General features: G+C 42.8%; 1 protein-coding gene across 3 annotated transcripts in view; it reads left to right on the top strand.

Moving 5' to 3' along the window:
- The window catches only part of BAIAP2 (BAR/IMD domain containing adaptor protein 2), a 158,459-nt gene that overhangs the window by 76,067 nt on the left and 63,705 nt on the right, over positions 1-18,687 (top strand). For all 3 annotated transcript variants that reach the window (XM_069750791.1, XM_069750793.1, XM_069750792.1), the window contains exon 3: positions 3,027-3,113. In XM_069750791.1, coding sequence (XP_069606892.1) covers positions 3,027-3,113 — 87 coding nt within the window. The remainder of the gene's footprint in view (positions 1-3,026; positions 3,114-18,687) is intronic.

Genomic DNA, 18,687 nt, shown 5'->3' with positions numbered 1-18,687 from the left:
ATCTTTTTACTATTGATGCTGCATAGGCCGCATCAATAGTAAAAAGTTGGTTACACAGGGTTAATAGCAGCGTTAATGGAGTGCGTTACACCGTGGTCCGTTAGCGCTGACTGGAGGGTAGTTTGGAGTGGGCACTGACTGCGGGGAGGAAGGAGCAGCCATTTTGCCGCCGGACTGTGCCCATCGCTGATTGGTCGTGGCAAAAATCAGCGACTTGGATTTCCATGACGTATATAGTTAAGTAAATAAGGCAGCACACTGCAGCGCTAAAACATGCAAACATGAAATATGAAAATTGAACTGCATTATTGCACTAGAAATATGAAAAATGAGAGCGTTTAGCGCATAAAAATGGCCAATTTTATGTGTACCTGGTAGCCACATTAGGGCATCTCTTATACCAGGTCCTAAACTTGCCTTTCCTCGCTGAGAATAAATGTCTCCATCTGAATGGGTACATGTGAAACCTCTTCTTAGACTAAAATTCTCTCTCTGTGGGGGGGGGGGGTATTGGACCTGCTGTAATTAAAACACATGTGGCTAGGAGACGAGAGTGCTCAATCAGAAGGCTAAAGAATACATTTCAAAAACCTGACCGTCACATCCAAACATAGACTAAGTGTGAACAGGTGCTGAACCTGTTCACACTTAGTCTATGTTTGGATGTGACGGTCAGGTTTTTGAAATGAATTGGATTTCCATGACACACAGGCCACGACCAATGAATATCCGTGACAGAAAGACACAGACAGACGGAAGTGACCCTTAGACAATTATATAATAGACTAGATTGTGGCCCGATTCTAACGCATCGGGTATTCTAGAATATGCATGTCCCCGTAGTATATGGACAACGATGATTCCAGAATTCGCGGCAGACTGTGCCCGTCGCTGATTGGTCGAGGCAACCTTCATGACATAATCGTCGCCATGGCAACCATTATGACATCAACGTCGATACTGTGCCCGTCGCTGATTGGTCGAGGCCTTGTGGCCTCGACCAATCAGACGCGGGATTTCCAGGACAGACAGACAGAAAAACTCTTAGACAATTATATATATAGATAACTATATACTTACAATTTCTCCTTTTGCCTTTCTACCCATTGAATTCTTCTTTTTCTCTGCTTTATGTAGAAACAGGAAGTAAATTGTCCTTGCATTTATCATTCCCCTCTTCAGCTACTGACCCCCCCTTGCCATGGACTTTTGCAGTGACTGACTCATGAAGGGAAAATTGACCTCCTGTTTCTACATAGAGCTTAGGATTCAGCTTGTCAGTAGTGTTGAACTAACGTGTTTGGATAAGGTATTATACAAGCACGCTCAGGTGCTAAGAGTATCTCTGGCGAGCTTGAATACTTATCCAAGCATATTCGCTCAACACTACTCATAAGTTTTTAATCATGTGATGGCTTAGACCTAATGGAAAAGAGAAGAATTAACTGGGTAGAAAGGCAGGATGAACAATTGTAAGCAGGCTCGGACTGGCCCACAGGGTAACAGGGGAATCCCCCGGTGGGCCCCTGTGTAAATCTGGGCCCCCAACCCCACTGTATGGGCAGTACTTGGCATAATTCACTTGATTCACTCTGTACAGAAAAAAAACAGCATCTCATCATTCATTAACCACGCTACCCAGTTTATTATTATATAGAGATATAGGTAAATTTGTGAACTAAGGCAGTATAATATTTGCATGCAGGTGAAAAGTGGGCCCCCCAAAGTCAATGTTACTGGTGGGCCCTTGTCACCCCAGTCCGACACTGTAAGTACACAGTGCTATATACTATAATATGCTTGCAATGTGTTAAAGGGAATCTGTCACCTCATTTTTAGCAAAAACGCTGCGGCCACCGCTATTAGGGGCTTATCTACAGCATTTTGTAATGCTGTAAATAAGCCCCTGATGTAACCTGAAAGATAATAAAAACAAGTTAGATTGTACTCACCCAGGTGCAGTCCGGGTCCAGCGCCTCCCATCTTCATACAATGTCCTCTTTCGCGGCTCCTGCGCAGGCGTAATTCTCTGCCCTGTTGAGGGCAGATCGAAGTACTGCGGTGCACAGGTGCCGGGAAAGCTCAGAGAGGCCCAGCGCCTGCGCACTGCAGTACTTTACTATGCCCTCAACGGGGCAAATTGGTACGCCTGCACAGGAGCCGCGACACAAAGCAAGGAGGATGAGGACATCGTATGAAGATGGGAGGTGCCGGACCCTGATCTGCGACACCCATCGGACCCGGACCGGATCGGGACCGCACCCGGATGAGTATAATCTAATCTTTTTCTTATCTTTCAGGTTACATCGGGGGCTTCTTTACAGCATTACAGAATGCTGTAAATAAGCCCCTAATGGTGGTGGCGAAAAATGAGGTGACGGATTCCCTTTAAGAGAATAAAAACTCTGATGGAAAGTCAAGTCACTGACGTCTCTCCCCTTTACCAAAAACTCTTGTTTTGCAGAGGCTTTAGATGAGCCCAAGAAACCTCTCTTCCCCTATGTTCTAGTTTAGTTTACCATATTCTTTACTATTGCTATGATACATAATGGAGTTTCTTGTAATCTTGATGCACATATTGCCCTGACTGGTTAGAAAGTGTTGTTGGCTGGAAATGTTGATTTATTTTTTTTAAAGTAGTCTTTTAAGATTTTATCCCATGCGGTCTACCAAACGGCTTAACTTGTGCTGGTCAGAGATACTAGTTGCAGAATTGGTAGCTCAAAGATGACTAGTCAATGAGGTCATAGACCTACATAGAACTGTGAACTTCCAGGAGACCTTAGACCTACAAAGAGGACGGTGACCTTCAAGGACCAACCAAATCTGTTGGTCATTTTAAATTATTTTAATCCTATTTTGTACTCATTATTTCATCAAATGTCTCTGGCCCGATACGGAAAAAAATTGTGCAAAGGTTATTGAAAGAGTGGGAGGTGGTGGTAACGGTGGTGGTTCGATGTTCTGCTGGCATGTCCTATCATTTTAAATATATGCAAATGTTTCTTCTATGTTCCCTTTTTTAGGTGTAACGTTTGCAGCAAAAGGCTACTTTGATGCCCTGGTAAAAATGGGAGAATTGGCCAGTGAAAGCCAAGGCTCTAAAGAACTTGGTAAGTGAGGCAGCCGACCATTGTAGGTAGAAGCACTGAAAACTGCACACGTTAACCATCCTCAAATCGCATCAAGTTTAATTGATGACTAATTTTGTATACATTTACCTTTTTTTTTTTTTTTTTTCCTAATTGCTCTCTTAACCTCCCTCCTCCCCAAAGTTATTTTTTTTCTAATTCCTGATCTACACCTACAATATTTGTTTTTCTCATTGTAAGGAATCTGGGACTAGGCCATAAAGCCTTGGATGTATTTTGACACCTATTCAGACAAAACCTCAATGTGACTTTTACACACAGAGCCAGACCCAACTTGCCTGGCCAAGAAATCTTATTTGCCAAAATGCTGGAATAAGTGATTATTATAAGTGTTTATTTCAAGCCCCCACATATTAGACGAACGTTGGCTGATATTGACCCTCACTCTGTGTATAGGGACCTAATGTCCAATTTCAGACTGACAATCCTTTAAAAATAAATAGTCTCCTCTTTGAGAGAACTGCTTCCAGACATCTCTGGCAAACACAGAGGAGTGCTCTGCAGATCGAGTGAGCCTGTATTTGAGAAAACCTGCCAAAATGGCCGCTAGCTGACAGCCTTCTGAGGTGTTATGGGGAGGGAAGCTTTCGTCTAGGTTTTCTGCTCTATGTTGCAATGCCACCAACCCTGTATGACCTTTTATTGTCAACCATTTGGAGATTTGAGAAGATTCACATGCATTAGATGTAAGGAAGACTTGGCACCTAATGGCGCACACGGAGGCCACACGGCTTCATATTAGGGAGCCGTGCAATCTTTGGGTGCTGCAATATGGCCTCCACACCTGCCTCTGCCCTGTTGGAATTAAGTCGATGATGTCCATCATTATTCTTTGGCCTTGTGCCTTAAATGTTTTTCACCTCCTACTTTTTCAACTCTGTGAAGCTTAGAAAATATCTAATTGTCCTAAATGACTTGACCCTTCTGTTTTACTTTAGGGTAAACCATATTGGTTCCAATAATACAATCTTTTTTTATTTATTTTTTTTAACAAGAAACTATGGGCACATAGCTGGTTTATGATTGCACCCAATTATTATGTCTTCGGGTTGCCTTTTCTCTACTAGTCAATACAACATGATGACCAGTCTACAAAAGTGTTATTTTGTGAACTTCTCATCCACCAAAGTAACATTTTGTTTGTGTCAGGTTCCTCTCTTCTAGGAATGGGTCATAAATGACTTCATATTTGCCCATGGTTCAATGAACCTGTGCTACTTTTGGAAATTCCAGTCTTTTGGATGGCATGCTTGAGGTCTGCATGGGTTCTGACTAATTTTTCAGGAGATCTGGTGAATTTTGTAATGTTAGATGACGATGAGTGGTTGTCTTGGGCATTTGTAGACTGAACAATTTGCTAAGAATCAAGATTGACCCATCCTTCATGATGACCAGAAATCTGTTTAGATGTATTCATAAAGTTTTGTAAAAGTGTAATGTGGTTCTTCTTTTTGTTATAAGCAGTGGTCGTATCTTGTCTCAATTGTCCTGAGCCGTCCATAAAATCTCTTTTAAATTAGAAAAGTGTCTTATGTGGCAGCCAGAACTTGAAGCTGCCTCCTTTGTCAGTACTGGTGATGGCTCGTTTAGACTTGATCATCCGTCTATTTTTACTTCCCAAACAGGAGCAGTTCCTTATTGTGGCGAGCATGTGTGCTTTTTCCTCCTCTGGCCCCTCTGGTTACTGTGCAATGTTGAATCATTCTCCCATTCTCAATGCTCATCCTTTCCTCTTTCTCCCACAGAATGGACCTGACATGGCGAACATTCAGCTATTGTGTTGTAATCTCCCCCCCCCCCCCCCCCATACTGCAGGAGTATTAAGTTATGTGTCTTTGCATTACTTGTTCCCTACCATACAGGTTGATTTTTTTTTTTTGATGTATCCTTGAACGATGGAAAAATATGTTGAATCGTGATTGGGAGGGTATTGTTCCTGTGCTTGTGGACTACAATCATACTAGAGATGGACGGACACCTGGATGTTCAGGTTTGGCCCAACAGTTTCAAAAAGTTTAGGTACCAGAACAGAACCCGGATCCTATTCACTTGAATCGGGGACTCGAACATCCAGTGTTTGCTGCGCTGTCATGTGCATGACAGCGCGGCAAACACTGCTTCTGATCAGCGGTGAAATCAGAGAGGTATCAGGTGATCCCACACTGTCAGACAGCGTGAGCGCTCAGCTGTGATCGGAGGAATAACCTTTACCTCTGGTCACTGGTGTCAGCTGATGGGACAACTGCTCCCATCATCTGACACCTGCTGCTTCTAATAACAGTGAGAGCAGGAGCGGCGGATGGGAGTTATCATCCGCCGCTGCTGTGCTGTAAATAAATAATTGACAAAAAATACCCCGACGTGGGTTACCCTGTATTTTTAACTAGCCAGGCAAAAAACTCCCAGCTGGGGGCTGCAACCCTCAGCCGTCAGCTTCAGCAAGGCTAGTTATCAAGAATAGAGGGGTCCCCACACTGTATTTTTTAATTATTTAAATTAAAAAAGGCGTGGGGTCTCCCCCCAGCCTATAAATAGCAGCCTGCAGCTGCCCAGAAAATGCACATCTATTAGATGTGCCTGTTCTGGCGCTTTGCCAGGCTCTTCCCACTTGTCCTGTATCGGTGGCAAGTGGGGTGATAGTTGGAGGGGGTTGATGTCACCTTTGTATTATCTGGTGACACCAAGCCCAGAGGTTAGTAATGGAGAAGCGTCTTTAAGACGCCCCATTACTAAACCCGTAGTCACATTGTATGAAAACAGACATCAAGAATAGTCCTTTAATTGAAAAAATGACAGACTCCTTTAATAATCTCAATTAAATCATACTTACAACCTCCGTTTGGTTTATTACAAGAGAACGAAGCCCTCGTTCTCTTGTAATAAACCAAAAATAATAAAACAACAATATAACATACCTGTCCATCATTCTGTCCCACGCCGTAATCCATGTCTGTGGGAAAAAAACGTTTTCAACCTGGACGGTGCCAAGACGCAACCGTCCAGGCTGGGAACCACTGGTGAATGAGCTGCTGCAAGCGCAGCATCAGTGACTAGCAGTGACATCGCCAGTTGGGCTGAACATCGGTGACCTCAGTGGCATCACTGCTAGCACCGAGACTTTACGTCCCTCCTCCCCCATGGATCATGCTGGGTTTTTAATTTTTAGAACTAAAATGAAACCATTCCCACATATGCACTAAACTCTTGGTCACAAGCAGAAGAGGGACTTTGTGCAAGAACTATAGACAGACCCTTTGCCGTGGGATAGCTCATCATTGTGCATGAGGTATCATAGGTCGACGTGGGCCCCTATACTACTTGGGCCCTTCTGCAGCTACACCCCGATTGCACCGTTTCTATGCTTGCTCCTTCCTGGCTACACAGACAACTCAATGGTCATTCAGAGAACCAAAGGCCCAACAACTTTGCAAAAGGCAGGTAGATCCTTTTACATGGTATCTATATTTTAAATGAAAATCCCCTAATCGCACACAATGGTAGAGATCTCCTGTTAGTTTTGATTAGATTTGCAGTGTCTACAAAACTTACCAGCCTGACTTGGTGGTAATACTCTCAAGTGACCAACATTGTATGGAGAAAGCAGAAGAATCCAGCTCACAGATGAAATCCAAAAAAGTGCATTTTATTATCCAAGGTACATGAAGTAAAGATTAAAATTGTGTGTTCACAAAAAAAGAGAATACAGGCATCTTTTGACGCGTTTCTAGCGACATGCGCTCTTTAACAGAAAAAAACCTGTGTGCACATAGCCAATCTCAAAGCTCCTCAAAAACTAGTTTCACCTAGAATAAAAAAAAATAAGCCATGTTCATAGTGCCAGGGTATGTGCACAAAATGTCTTATTTTTTCCTATGTATGACTGCAGATTTCAGATTTAACCTTGGGTTTGTAGTTCTTCTGTGATTAATGCCATTTCTACGTTATCTGCAGTGATTGCTTGGACTGGTCATACCTCATTAGTCACACACAAGGTCACTGTGTAATGCAAGGGATAATGGTGAAAAGGCTTAAAAGGGTTTGTACAATATGAGAATGACATGGCGTCCCTCTTCCAGAAATAACTAATTTGTGGCAAATTGTTCTTAAAGGGGTCACAAGCACCAAGTGTTATGTAAGCAACAGAGCCGCTTTATTCTGTTGGTCCTATATGGCTATTGACTGTTGGCCTGTAATGGCGATCCAAGCAGCTGTCCCTAAAAAGCAAAGCGTTCTGCCTTCTCTGCTATGATCCCTCCCAAATGGCTCCTCTTTACAGTGGATTGGCGTAGCTTTCAGTTTCCAGCGCCCTGTGACATCCTCTGTATATTTATAGTCTATTCATGAAGGGGCCCGGGCTCCTGAACAGTGCCATTACCTGCTGTGAGGCTATGATGTTAACACATGAACTCCTATCGATTTGTGACGCTAATGTTGTAAAAGCCATTTTGTTTAGAGCAGAGCACTGTGCAGTCTCCAAGACCTCTGCACGCCACGTGCATGGACTTGGAGACGATGGATTACTTATAAGCTCTCTAGTGTTTTTTTATTTATTTTAATTAAAGGGAACCTGTCACCTGAATTTGGCGGGACCGGTTTTCTGTCATATGGGTGGAGTTTTCGGGTGTTTGATTCACCCTTTCCTTACCCGCTGGCTGCATGCTGGCCGCAATATTGGATTGAAGTTCATTCTATGTCCTCCGTAGTACACGCCTGCGCAAGGCAAGATTGCAAGATTTTTCAACATTAATGCTGTAACACCTTCCAACCGGATGTTGATACAAGACATGACTGACCTTCTGCACTCCACTTTCCTGTGTGTAAATCTGCACCTGCTTGTAACGCATCACTTTCTCTAATCTTTCCTTTTCTCTTAAATTCTAAACTTTTAATTATGGCCAAGACGTTCTCACTTCTAAAGAGAAATACATAAAAATAGTATGTTTTACACATTGGCTGCTGTGGTGGCGTTATATAACATTGCATTCCTGCTAACGTACACATAGGCCTCCTGTATGTAGTGGACGGTCCTCTGAGGGAATAGATAGGCCGTAGCACCACAGGGCGGCACTTTTTATGTAACCACCTGGATGGATTTCTGTGAAATGCCTTGTTTATTTTGTGTGTGAACAGATTTTGTTTTAGGCCATATTCCCACATGTGAAATCTGCATTTATTTATTTTTTTCCTTATATAATATATATTAGTTGTTCAATACATAAAGTGGAACTCATATAATCATTACAGAGTGATCTATTTCATGTGTTTTTCTGTTAATGTTGATGATTATGGCTTACAGCCAATGAAAGCCCATTATATCAGTAAATTAGAATACCGTACTTTATAACACCAGCTTGAAAAGATTTTAAAATCTGAAATGTTGGCCTACTGAAATGTATGTTCCGTAAATGCACTCAATTCTTGGTCGAGGCTCCTTTTGCATCAATTAGTGCATCAATGCGGTGTGGCATGGAGCCGATCAGCCTGTGGCACTGCTGAGGGGTTATGCAAGCCCAGAATGCTTTGATAGCAGCCTTCAGCTCGTCTGCATTGTTGGGTCTGGTGTCTCTCATTTTCCTTTTGTCAATACCTATGGGGTCAAGGTCAGGCGAGTTTGCTGGCCAATCAAGCACAGTGATACTGTTGTTTTTAAACCAGGTATTGGTACTTTTGTCAGTGTGGACAGGTGCCAAGTTCTGCTGGAGAATTAAATTCACATCTCCAAAAAGCTTGTCGGCAGAGGGAAGCATGAAGTGCTCTAAAATTTCCTGATAGACGGCTGCACTGACTTTGGTGTTGATAAAACACTGGACCTACACCAGCAGAAGACATGGCTCCCCAAACCATCACTGATTGTGGAAACTTCACACTAGACCTCATGCAGCTTGGATTGTGGCCTCTCCACTCTTCCTCCAGACTCTGGGACCCTGATTTCCAAATGAAATGCAAAATTTATTTTCATCTGAAAACAACAACTTGGACCACTGAGCAACAGTGCAGTTCTTTTTCTCCTTGGCCCAGGTAAGACACTTCTAGCGTTGTCTATTGGTCATGCGTACAGATGAGCGAATATGTTCCGCTCCTTCCTTATTCGGCAAGCTATAGCGCTTACCGAAGAAACTGCAGAGGGAACCCGGATGCTTGGAGTGCATGTGTCGTGGCTGTGTGACAGTCACAACATACAGGCTCTCCATGCATGTGTTGTGATTGTCACACAGCCGCATCACATGCAGCTGTGGCAACGGACACCTGATTATCAGGAGCAATCCAGGCATCCGGGTTCCCGCTGCAACTTCTTCAGTAAGCGCTATAGCTTGCCGAATAAGTAGGTACTGTAGCTGAACATATTCGCTCATGTCTAGTCACGAGTGGCTTGACACAAGGAATGCGACACTTGTAGCCCATGTCCTGGAAACTTCGGTGTGTGGTGGCTCTTGATGGCTGCAGCAGCAGTCCACTCCTTGTGAATCTCCCCCACATTTTTGAATGGCCTTTTCTTAAAAATCCTTTGTGCACCTTTTTCTACCACACTTTTTCCTTTCACTCAACTTTCGATTAATATGCTTGGATACAGCACTCTGTGAACAGCCAGCTTCTTTAGCAATGACCTTTTGTGACCTACCCTCCTTGTGGAGTGTCAATGACTGCCTTCTGGACATCTGTCAAGTCATAAGTCTTCTACATGATTGTGGATCCTACTGAAACAGACTAACCTTTTTAATCGCTTAGGAAGCCTTTGCAGGTGTTTTTTGTTTTGTTTTTTTCAATTTACTCAGATAATGACTTTTGGGTTTTCATTGGCTGTAAGCCATAATCCACATTAAAGTGAACCTGTCACCAGGTTAGGCCGATACGAGTTACAGCCATCACCTTTCAGGGCTGATATACAGCATTCTACGTATAATGCTGTGTATCTGCCCCCAACCTGACCTGCAAGAGAAGAAAAATAACTTTTTTATTATACCCACCTGTGGGGCGGCACCGGTCTTCTTGGTCCGGCGGCTCTCGTCTCCTTATGATCGCCGCCCTCCTGCTTGGTTCATGTGGATGATGCATGGCTGCATCATCTACACAGTCTTCTCGGCATCGTGCTCCTGCACAGACTTGTATCTCTGCCCTGTAGAGGGCAGAGCAAAGTACTGCAGGGCACATGTCCCGGAAAAGGTCAGAGAGGCCCGGCACCTGTGCACTGCAGCAGAGGTGTCAAACTGCAAACCTCAAGGGCTGCAAACAGGTCATGTTTTCAGGATTTCCTTGTACTGCACAGGTGATAATTTAATCACCTACACACATAATGATTGCAGCACCTTGTGCAAAGCTAAGGAAATCTTGAAGACACACATGGTTTGCGGCCCTCGAGGAATGCAGTTTGACACCCCTGCACTGCAGTACTTTGCTCTGCCCTCAACAGATCAGATAAGTACGCCTGCGCCGGAGCGTGGTGCCGAGGAGACACTGTGGATGATGCAGCGATGCGTTATCTCAAGCAGATGGGAGGCGCCGGAGCGCCCCACAGGTGACTATAAGTTGTTATTTTTTTTCTCTAAGGGTCGCGCTGGGGCAGATATACAGCATTTATAGAATGCTGTATATCTGCCCTGAAAGGTGATGGTCGTATCTTATATCGGCCAAAACCGGTGACAGGTTCCCTTTGACAGAAATAAGCACTTGAAATAGATCACTCTGTTTGTAGTGACTCTGTATAAGGAGTTTCACTTTTTGATGATATTCTAATTGTGTGAGAAGCGTGTGTGTAAACAGGAAAAAAGACAAATTGGACATCATTTCACATAAAGCGCCTAAAAATAGGCCAGACAATTGTTGGCCCCCTCAACTTAATATTTGGTTACACACACTAAGGAATCAACAGCAATCAGTCATGGCTGTAAGAGTTTGGCACCCTTGAAGTTGTTGCTTTATTTTTGACATTTCTAAATTAGTCAGCATTTTTTTTCTTATTTTTAGTAATTTTACTTTTTTGTTACTTTTTATGTTTTGCAATTTTTATTTTTACATTGGGATGGAGGACAATTCAGATTTCCTGACATGTCCATTTTAGTAAATACGGTATTTGTGTTCCCTAAAAGTAACCATTCTGGAGCATTTCTTAGAACTCAGTTTTGTTGTGCCTTTTTTTCACTTGAAAATGCATAAATTGAAAACTGGGTGTTACTATTCCCATTGGTTTTATTTTTTATATATATATGTGAAACATTTCTAGGAGGCATATCAGAGGAATGTTACAACGCAAAGTTCTAAGAAAAGATTATTTTGATAAATGGCTAGAAGATGAGTGGTCAAAATAGGGGAGTATGGCTAGGGTCACATGGTGGTTTTCTTTCCATCTGAGAAAAATGGTCTTATGCTCATCACACTTTGATCAGAGTGGGATCTGATTTTCTCGAAGGTGGAAAGATTAAAAAAAAAGAAAACCCAAAAGTTTCTCCACCTGCTCTTATGTCAGTCCATGAAATCCTATAACTTTTTTATTTTTTTCTTTCTCTTGGACGGTCCAAGAAAAGTCCGGACATGTGAACAGCTCAATAGACTACCTCGAGTTAGGCTGTGTGCACACACGACGCAGATTTAGTGCGGATCACCAGCGGATTTTTCCGCACAGAAACTGTGCAGTTCCGCAAAGTGATTTACAGTACAATGTAAATCAATAGAAAAAAAAGCTGTGCACATGGTGCGGAAAAATCCACATGAAAACCGCTGCGGCTCAAAAGAAGTATCATGTTACTACTTTTGTGCGGAACTGCTGCATTTCTGACCTCTTCCATTATAGAAATCCGCAGGGGTAAAAAATGCAGAACATCCGCAACAAAAACACACAAATTCCGCATAAAAAAGCATCAAATCCGCACCTGCGTTTTCTGCCAGGAGATGCGGATTTTGTGCAGAAAATTCTGCACTCCAATCCGCAACGTGTGCACATAGCCTAAGCATGTGATCAGTCAAAACCAGGGATGGTACTTGTCGGATTTACTGTCGTGTGCACGAACCCTGACCGATGGAACAATTAAAAAGGATTGGTCACAAATTCACAATGAAAAAAACAAAACATCTTTCTCCCAATTTAACAATGTGCTTTTCCTCTTATTCCTCGTGGAAGTTTATAAATGGTCAACTGGGTGCTACTAGTTGGGGTTGTCCCGGCACAGTCTGTTGCTAGTGCAGCGCCCCAGGGTCCTCGTCGTTGCAGTAATATCATTCTCCCCTAGGGGGGGGAGTGATGTTGCGTTTGAAGTCAATAAAGGAGATCTCTTTACCAAGTATCAAAAACCATGCAACACACTTCACACTCCAGTCCACCAGGGGAGCTATGCTCCTATTTATTAGGGCACTCCTCACAATTAGGTAAAACTGGTGGTCTGGATAGGAAGTTAGTCAGAAGCTGGCTGGGCTTCACTCAGTCAGTTCCTGTCAGGCAGCGAGAAAGGAAGGAGGAATATCTAGCAGTTGCCGACAGAGTGGTCCCTGAGAGGGGTGGGATCCTATCAGAGGCCTAGAAAGAAGGTTACGGAGCTGCGCCTGCCCGACGCGTGGCAGCATCCTAAGAAAGCGACACGAACAGCGAATTGTATTGTAGAGGGTGAGAAACGAAGTCATCGCAAAAGGAGAGGAAACCAGAAGGAGTTCTGCCCTATACAGGCTGCCTCCTTCTGAGGTGCAGGATCCGGTAGCTGGAACACCGAGGGAGCAACAGTCTCTATGCCTTGCTCCAGAGACCGGCAGGACAGCTAATTCCACGTTACCTGCCCGACCTATACCCAGGAGGCACGGTGGCAACTTGTGGGTGCCGGGGCGTGCTAGAGCCCTTGTAAAAAGCCTCAGGCCACCAGTCATACGGGTTTGTTCCTATCCATCTGGGGGACAGAGAGAGATATAACATCTAGAACACCAACAACAGTTGTGAGGACCTTATGAGAAGCTCAGCAGTAAGGTACTAAAACACCCAGGCGCTAGAGGAAGGCTCCTGATTTCCACCTGGATAAGGGGACTCTGGATTTGCCTTCAGACCGGCCGGACTCTGCCTGCCCTGTGATCTGGTGCTCTGGACTGTGGATGCTGAACCTTCAGTAAAGGTAAAGAGACTGCAACCCTGTGTCCTCGTTCTTCACTGCGCCTCACACCATCCACCATCTACACACTGGGAAGCCCTTGGGACATACTTCACCTGTGGGAAGGTATACCATCTAGCTGCCATAACATCACCCCAGCGGACCCCTTAAAACAGCATCGGTCACCCTGACTGAATACCACAGGTGGTGTCACGAACATATCCCTTTAAAAGACCTTTCCCCCTTTTATTAACGGACGTCCCTAGGGCCACAGACCGGGTCAGCCACCATGACATCCCCCTTGAGAACCGGAGGACCCGGTTGGTACCAAGTACCCCTTGCCCTACACGGGGGTGATCCACTAGACTGACTGAACAGGCTGCGACTGTGCAGGGTCCCCCACATAAACTGTTAACACCCATTTATCAGTTTATTCATACCATTCCAGGAGAAATAATGGAGGAACTGCGCAATGCAATGTTGCTCCGATATTTTTTCCATGAATAATACAATGCTTTAATAATATGATATGTCCGATAAGATTCTGGCAGTTTAGTGCATACAGAATATTAAGCTGTGTACAGTCAGCCCATGTGCTCCCCCTAGTGGTGGCTGAGTGAAGTCAGCGAAGTATAATTTTATTCTGTAGCTGTCTGAGCTTGGTTTTTCTGCATGGAAGTTGATATATTTTACAAGTCATTTTCCTACAGTTCTCCTGAACAATTTATACGCTTCACACACCACTGACTCTACAAACTGCCTATGCTTTCCAAATGGCACAGTGATGGATAACTTGACAGATGAATCCCAACCGACCGAATAGCAATCGGATATGGACTCCTGGTTGTGAAGTTAAACCCTTCTTTTTGTTCCTCTCCTATAAGCCAGCAGCTATTCTATCCCCATGTTTGCTCCAGGGCCCTCCAAAGTCTCTCTCAATGATTGAACAATCGATTTCGCAGATAATCCAGAGTCTGCGCGTGCATAAATGTAATTCAGAACCTGTACATTATGCATACTTTTATTTGGACGCCATCCGTACAGTTTCTCGTGTCATTATGAATGTCAATCGACTCAAAGGTAAAAAAAAAAACCTTCTATTGTACAGAAGACCTATAAGAAGGGTAACAAGCTAAAAGTGACAGTCCACCATTAAATACAATGTTGCTTAATCTAAAAAGGTTGGAAATTGACATAGTTTATAGCAGATGGAACTTTGCTTTTCTGATACAGAGCTCCAAATCTACTGCATGGGCAAAGATGCAGCCACCACTAGAGGGAGCCTCTGAGCTTTACTCTACAATAGTAAGCTCAGAAGTTCATTCTATTGGTGTGTTATTGACTTCTCTTTGAGCCCCTTAATGCCAATAAGCTTTTTGGCAGTGACAATGCTGGGATTTACTATTAAGCCCCTCAATCTAAAGCAGGTGCTGAGCTGTCTAATAATGGCCATGGTCCTGTCAGTGGCCCAAATTGGAGGAACCTGCCTGATCCAACTCCAGGGATGTGGGCTCAGGGGTTGCAGTTGATTTGGTGTCTTGAAGCCTAAAGCCCAAACCAAAAGGTCCCTTGGATTTACAATTTATCATGCTTATGGCAGAGCTTCACTGAGCTACTTTAAACCAAAATATAAAGTTGAGGTAAAAAGGAAGTCCCTAAAGGCCTAAACAAGCAGTTTTTAACCAGTTGAATGTACAACTATGCAGTGAACTTGACGACCCTGTATCATACAATTAGTCATTATCTAGCCACCAAAATATGTGCATGAGTTGCAGAATTTTGGACCTAAATGTGACATGCTGGTAACAAATGTCCATTTACGTTAAGTTTTGAAAAATGGGAAGACCTGGAGATCAGTCCATATTATTTCTGTTTGCTTACAATGTGCAGTTGACCATGATCATTTTTCCATTAATCAGTCCCGTGGGCTAAAACTTCTGGCCAAAGTGTCTTGCACACCAGGAATTGGTCTCATTGACCAGCTATGGAGGTTCCTAAAATCAGGGCTGACTGTTGGAACCCTGATGGACATTTCACATATAATTTCATTGGGAACTGTAATAGGTGTACGTTCAACCCCCCCCCCTTTTTTTTTTTTTGTCCAACTTATTCTCATCTGCCAAATTTCACCTATTTTCCAGCCAGGATAAATCTTTTAAAAGGTGCAGGGACTTTAAGAGATGGAAAGACCAACGGTTTGCCATCATAAGGCTGTAGAAAGATACTACCTTTTGTCAAATCATGACACATTGCCTTGGTTAACATATTATTGCATCACGGGGTGTGATTCTGATAGACATGTGAGAAATTGTTTTATTGGGAGCTGTAATGGGCTCATATTGTGCCCCTGTTTTGCCAAAATTGCAGCCTTTCCATTTTTTAACCAGGCTAAAGCTCTGAAAAGGTGCATAGCGGTGTGTTGCTGAGAGATCATTGCCTGCCAATTGGTCTACACGTTGGGCTGATTTTGTCATAACTGTAAAAGATACTACCTACTCTAGCCTACTCATGAGGCTTTCACAGCATACCTTTGCTTAAATAAATGTGGAATATATTTGATTTTTATTTACTGTGATGTATTCAATCACATCGTGTGATCCTATGTCATGCCAGAAAAAAAATTAATTGGGAACAATAATGGGCCAAAGATCTGCCCCTAGTTTGCCAAAATCTTTACTTATCTGCCCTATAACTTGTATGAAAAAAACGTGTATTTCCAACAACTGCAAAATGATTGCATAAAAATCCCTGGTTTTAAAAAGGGGATGGAAGCACACCATCCCTTTTTACAGTACGAGTCGTGAGAACTATTGTGAATGCCAAGTTGGCTGCACTATCTTTTATCTGAACAATTAAACATGATGATTCCACATACCACAGTGAGACGCTGTCTGAAGACTCCCTGGACCACACTGGCTCAATTCTCTGCACAACACTGCGCACGTTTTTTCCACCAGAACAGGCTGAGGGCAAAAACTATTACCTCATTTTCACATGTAAAGCGCCATGGAATAAATGGCACTATAAAAATGTATAATAATAATAAAAAATTATCGTATGCTAGAATTGTTTTCAATTTCACATTGCTTACCTGTTGGTTTGTCATTCAGATTAGTAGAGTAAGAGGTGGTATGGGGAAAAATTGTCACTTAGATTTTTACTTTTTAATGGACTGTTTTTTCTTTTGCAGCTGAATTTTTTTTTTTTCAACTGAAATATGAGCAAAAGTAAATACATCTTTATAGCAGTTTCTGTGCATGTTCTGATATAACCTGCACAACCCATTTCTACCTGCAGAGCTAAACATTCTCGGTTATAATTGTGTCTAGTTGTTACTGACTCCCCTTGAATATCTGGTGGGGTTTTTTTATGCAAAGATGAGCACTCACAGTTTGAGTCGTGTCTGCAGAAGAACGTTATTCTGACAGTACCAGGTGAAAAATCAGAATGTTTGTGTGCTGCCTATTCAGAATACATGATGATTAGTTTGAGGGGTCAAGATGTTGCAATTAGCTGAGAAGGCAATATTATGGCCATAATTTATCATAATGCCTTTCCTGTCTATAAGCAGCTAGATGCCACACACACACACACACACACACATTTTTAAAACTTTTTTTTCTTCTCTCCATCCCTGTCACTCAAACCCTTCTTCCACTTACTTAATTTTACTTTTGACCCTTTGTTTTCTGTGGTCAGGTAACGGGCCTGGACTAACTTTATGGCTTTGGCCTAGTTGGAAGGCTTGTCTTTTTCGGTGATTCGGCCCATGTAAATTCTCCCCACCCCGAGAAAAAAAAAAAAAAAAAAAAGTTAATTTCTTGTGGAAATAGGAAGACAACAATGTATACAATTCTATAATTTTAGCATAGGTACTGTACATGGCTCTAGGGAATTCAGGGGTCACAGTCCCACAAATGCACTTGTGAATGCACAATCTCCTGTCGCCTGATTACAAATGACCCATTTAAGGTAGGGGCCCTGTAAAAAAAAAAAAATTCTGCAGAATCATGTTTTTTTGCTGTTTATTTTTAAAATCTGTGCTGGCTGTGTGTGAGTAGGAACATTCCTGTGACAAAGAGCTTTCACTGAAGGTTTACTGGAACTTTATCAATTCTAGATGGCCCTCTTACTACAATGTATCAATTTAGGAGATTGGAGCAATTGGACACAACACTCGTGTAGCCTTGATCACAACTTTTCAATATTGTCCTGCTCCAACTGAGCCATGAAATGACGGACGGTCTGAGCAGAGAACTGAGAGATGAGTAGAAGCATGCTTAGATCTCAGGATTACATTCACAAGTGGGAAAACAACAAATGTTTTCAGACCGATAAGAACTTTCCCATATATTGAGCTCAGGCAAAATTAAAGGCTGTTGTTGATGCCACTTTTAACACTGATCAGGTCCAGAACGTTAAATACAATCACTAAGGAAATAAGGATACAGGCCCCTCAACCTGGCCCAAAAACACGTGCCTCAAAAAAAAAAAAAAATCGTTCTTTTATTTGTGGCATGTAGTTTCAATTCTGCCCTGCAAGTCTGGGTCAGTCCTGTTTTTTTTTTTTTTTTTTCTTCCAGTCTTGAACACGCAGTTACTGGCTGAAAAGTGGGGGGAGGGGGGGAAATTCTATTGATCCGAAAATCCTTGCAGCTTTTTTTGTCTTGTTTTGTGTTGCACCTTCGAGGAATTTGCCGTAATGCCTATTGGTTATCGGATCATGGGAACTGGACTTCCTCTGCTCTTCACTGTGATCCGTGCGCCTGCTGTGCAAGTTGGATTTTCTTTGTTTTTGGCAATATAAAATACTCTATATAAAAAATTACACCATTGGGGTATTGATCACATGTTGCGCTTTTTTTGTTGGTTATCATGCGTTTTTGCTGCAAACCCCCCACAGTACCAGCAAAGTGAATTAAACATCTGAAATCTCCTGCACAGGTTTTTTTTTCAGCAGCATGTTAACTTATTTTTGTTTTTACAGCGTTTTCTCCCATTCAAATGGGTTAAACGCAGTAAAAAAAACCTTTTCTTTATGCAGCCGATTTCTTGCCTAGGGATGCTGTTTTTTTTTTTTTTTTTTTTTTTTTTTTAATATGGAGATATTTCTGCATGAAATACTTAACGTGTGCACCTTGGTGTGCTCAAGTGTCATCAGATCTGCTGATCAGGGTGCATTGGGCACTTCTGTGCGGCTGAAAGGCTCAGGGCACCGTTCCTCCCAGTGATTTGCTGCTGTGCACCTGACCTGTTATCTGTGGGCATTCATTCAGCTGAGGTTTAGGCTGTGTTCATGCTGTAGGCGTGATTTCTTCTGAAAGCTGCAACCATCAAACTGTACAGTGGATACCACCTGAGACCCCGTTGACTATTAATAGGGGCTGTTTTGTTCCAGCATGGTGTCAATCCTTTTGATACACATGCTGATCACAGATAAGGGTGCTGGATTGCGTATTAAAAGAAGCAAATTT

This window comes from Ranitomeya imitator, chromosome 2, assembly GCF_032444005.1.
Source record: "Ranitomeya imitator isolate aRanImi1 chromosome 2, aRanImi1.pri, whole genome shotgun sequence".
In the NCBI taxonomy this organism is placed as follows: Eukaryota; Metazoa; Chordata; class Amphibia; order Anura; family Dendrobatidae; genus Ranitomeya; species Ranitomeya imitator.
This window is presented reverse-complemented; position numbering and strand designations above follow the sequence as displayed.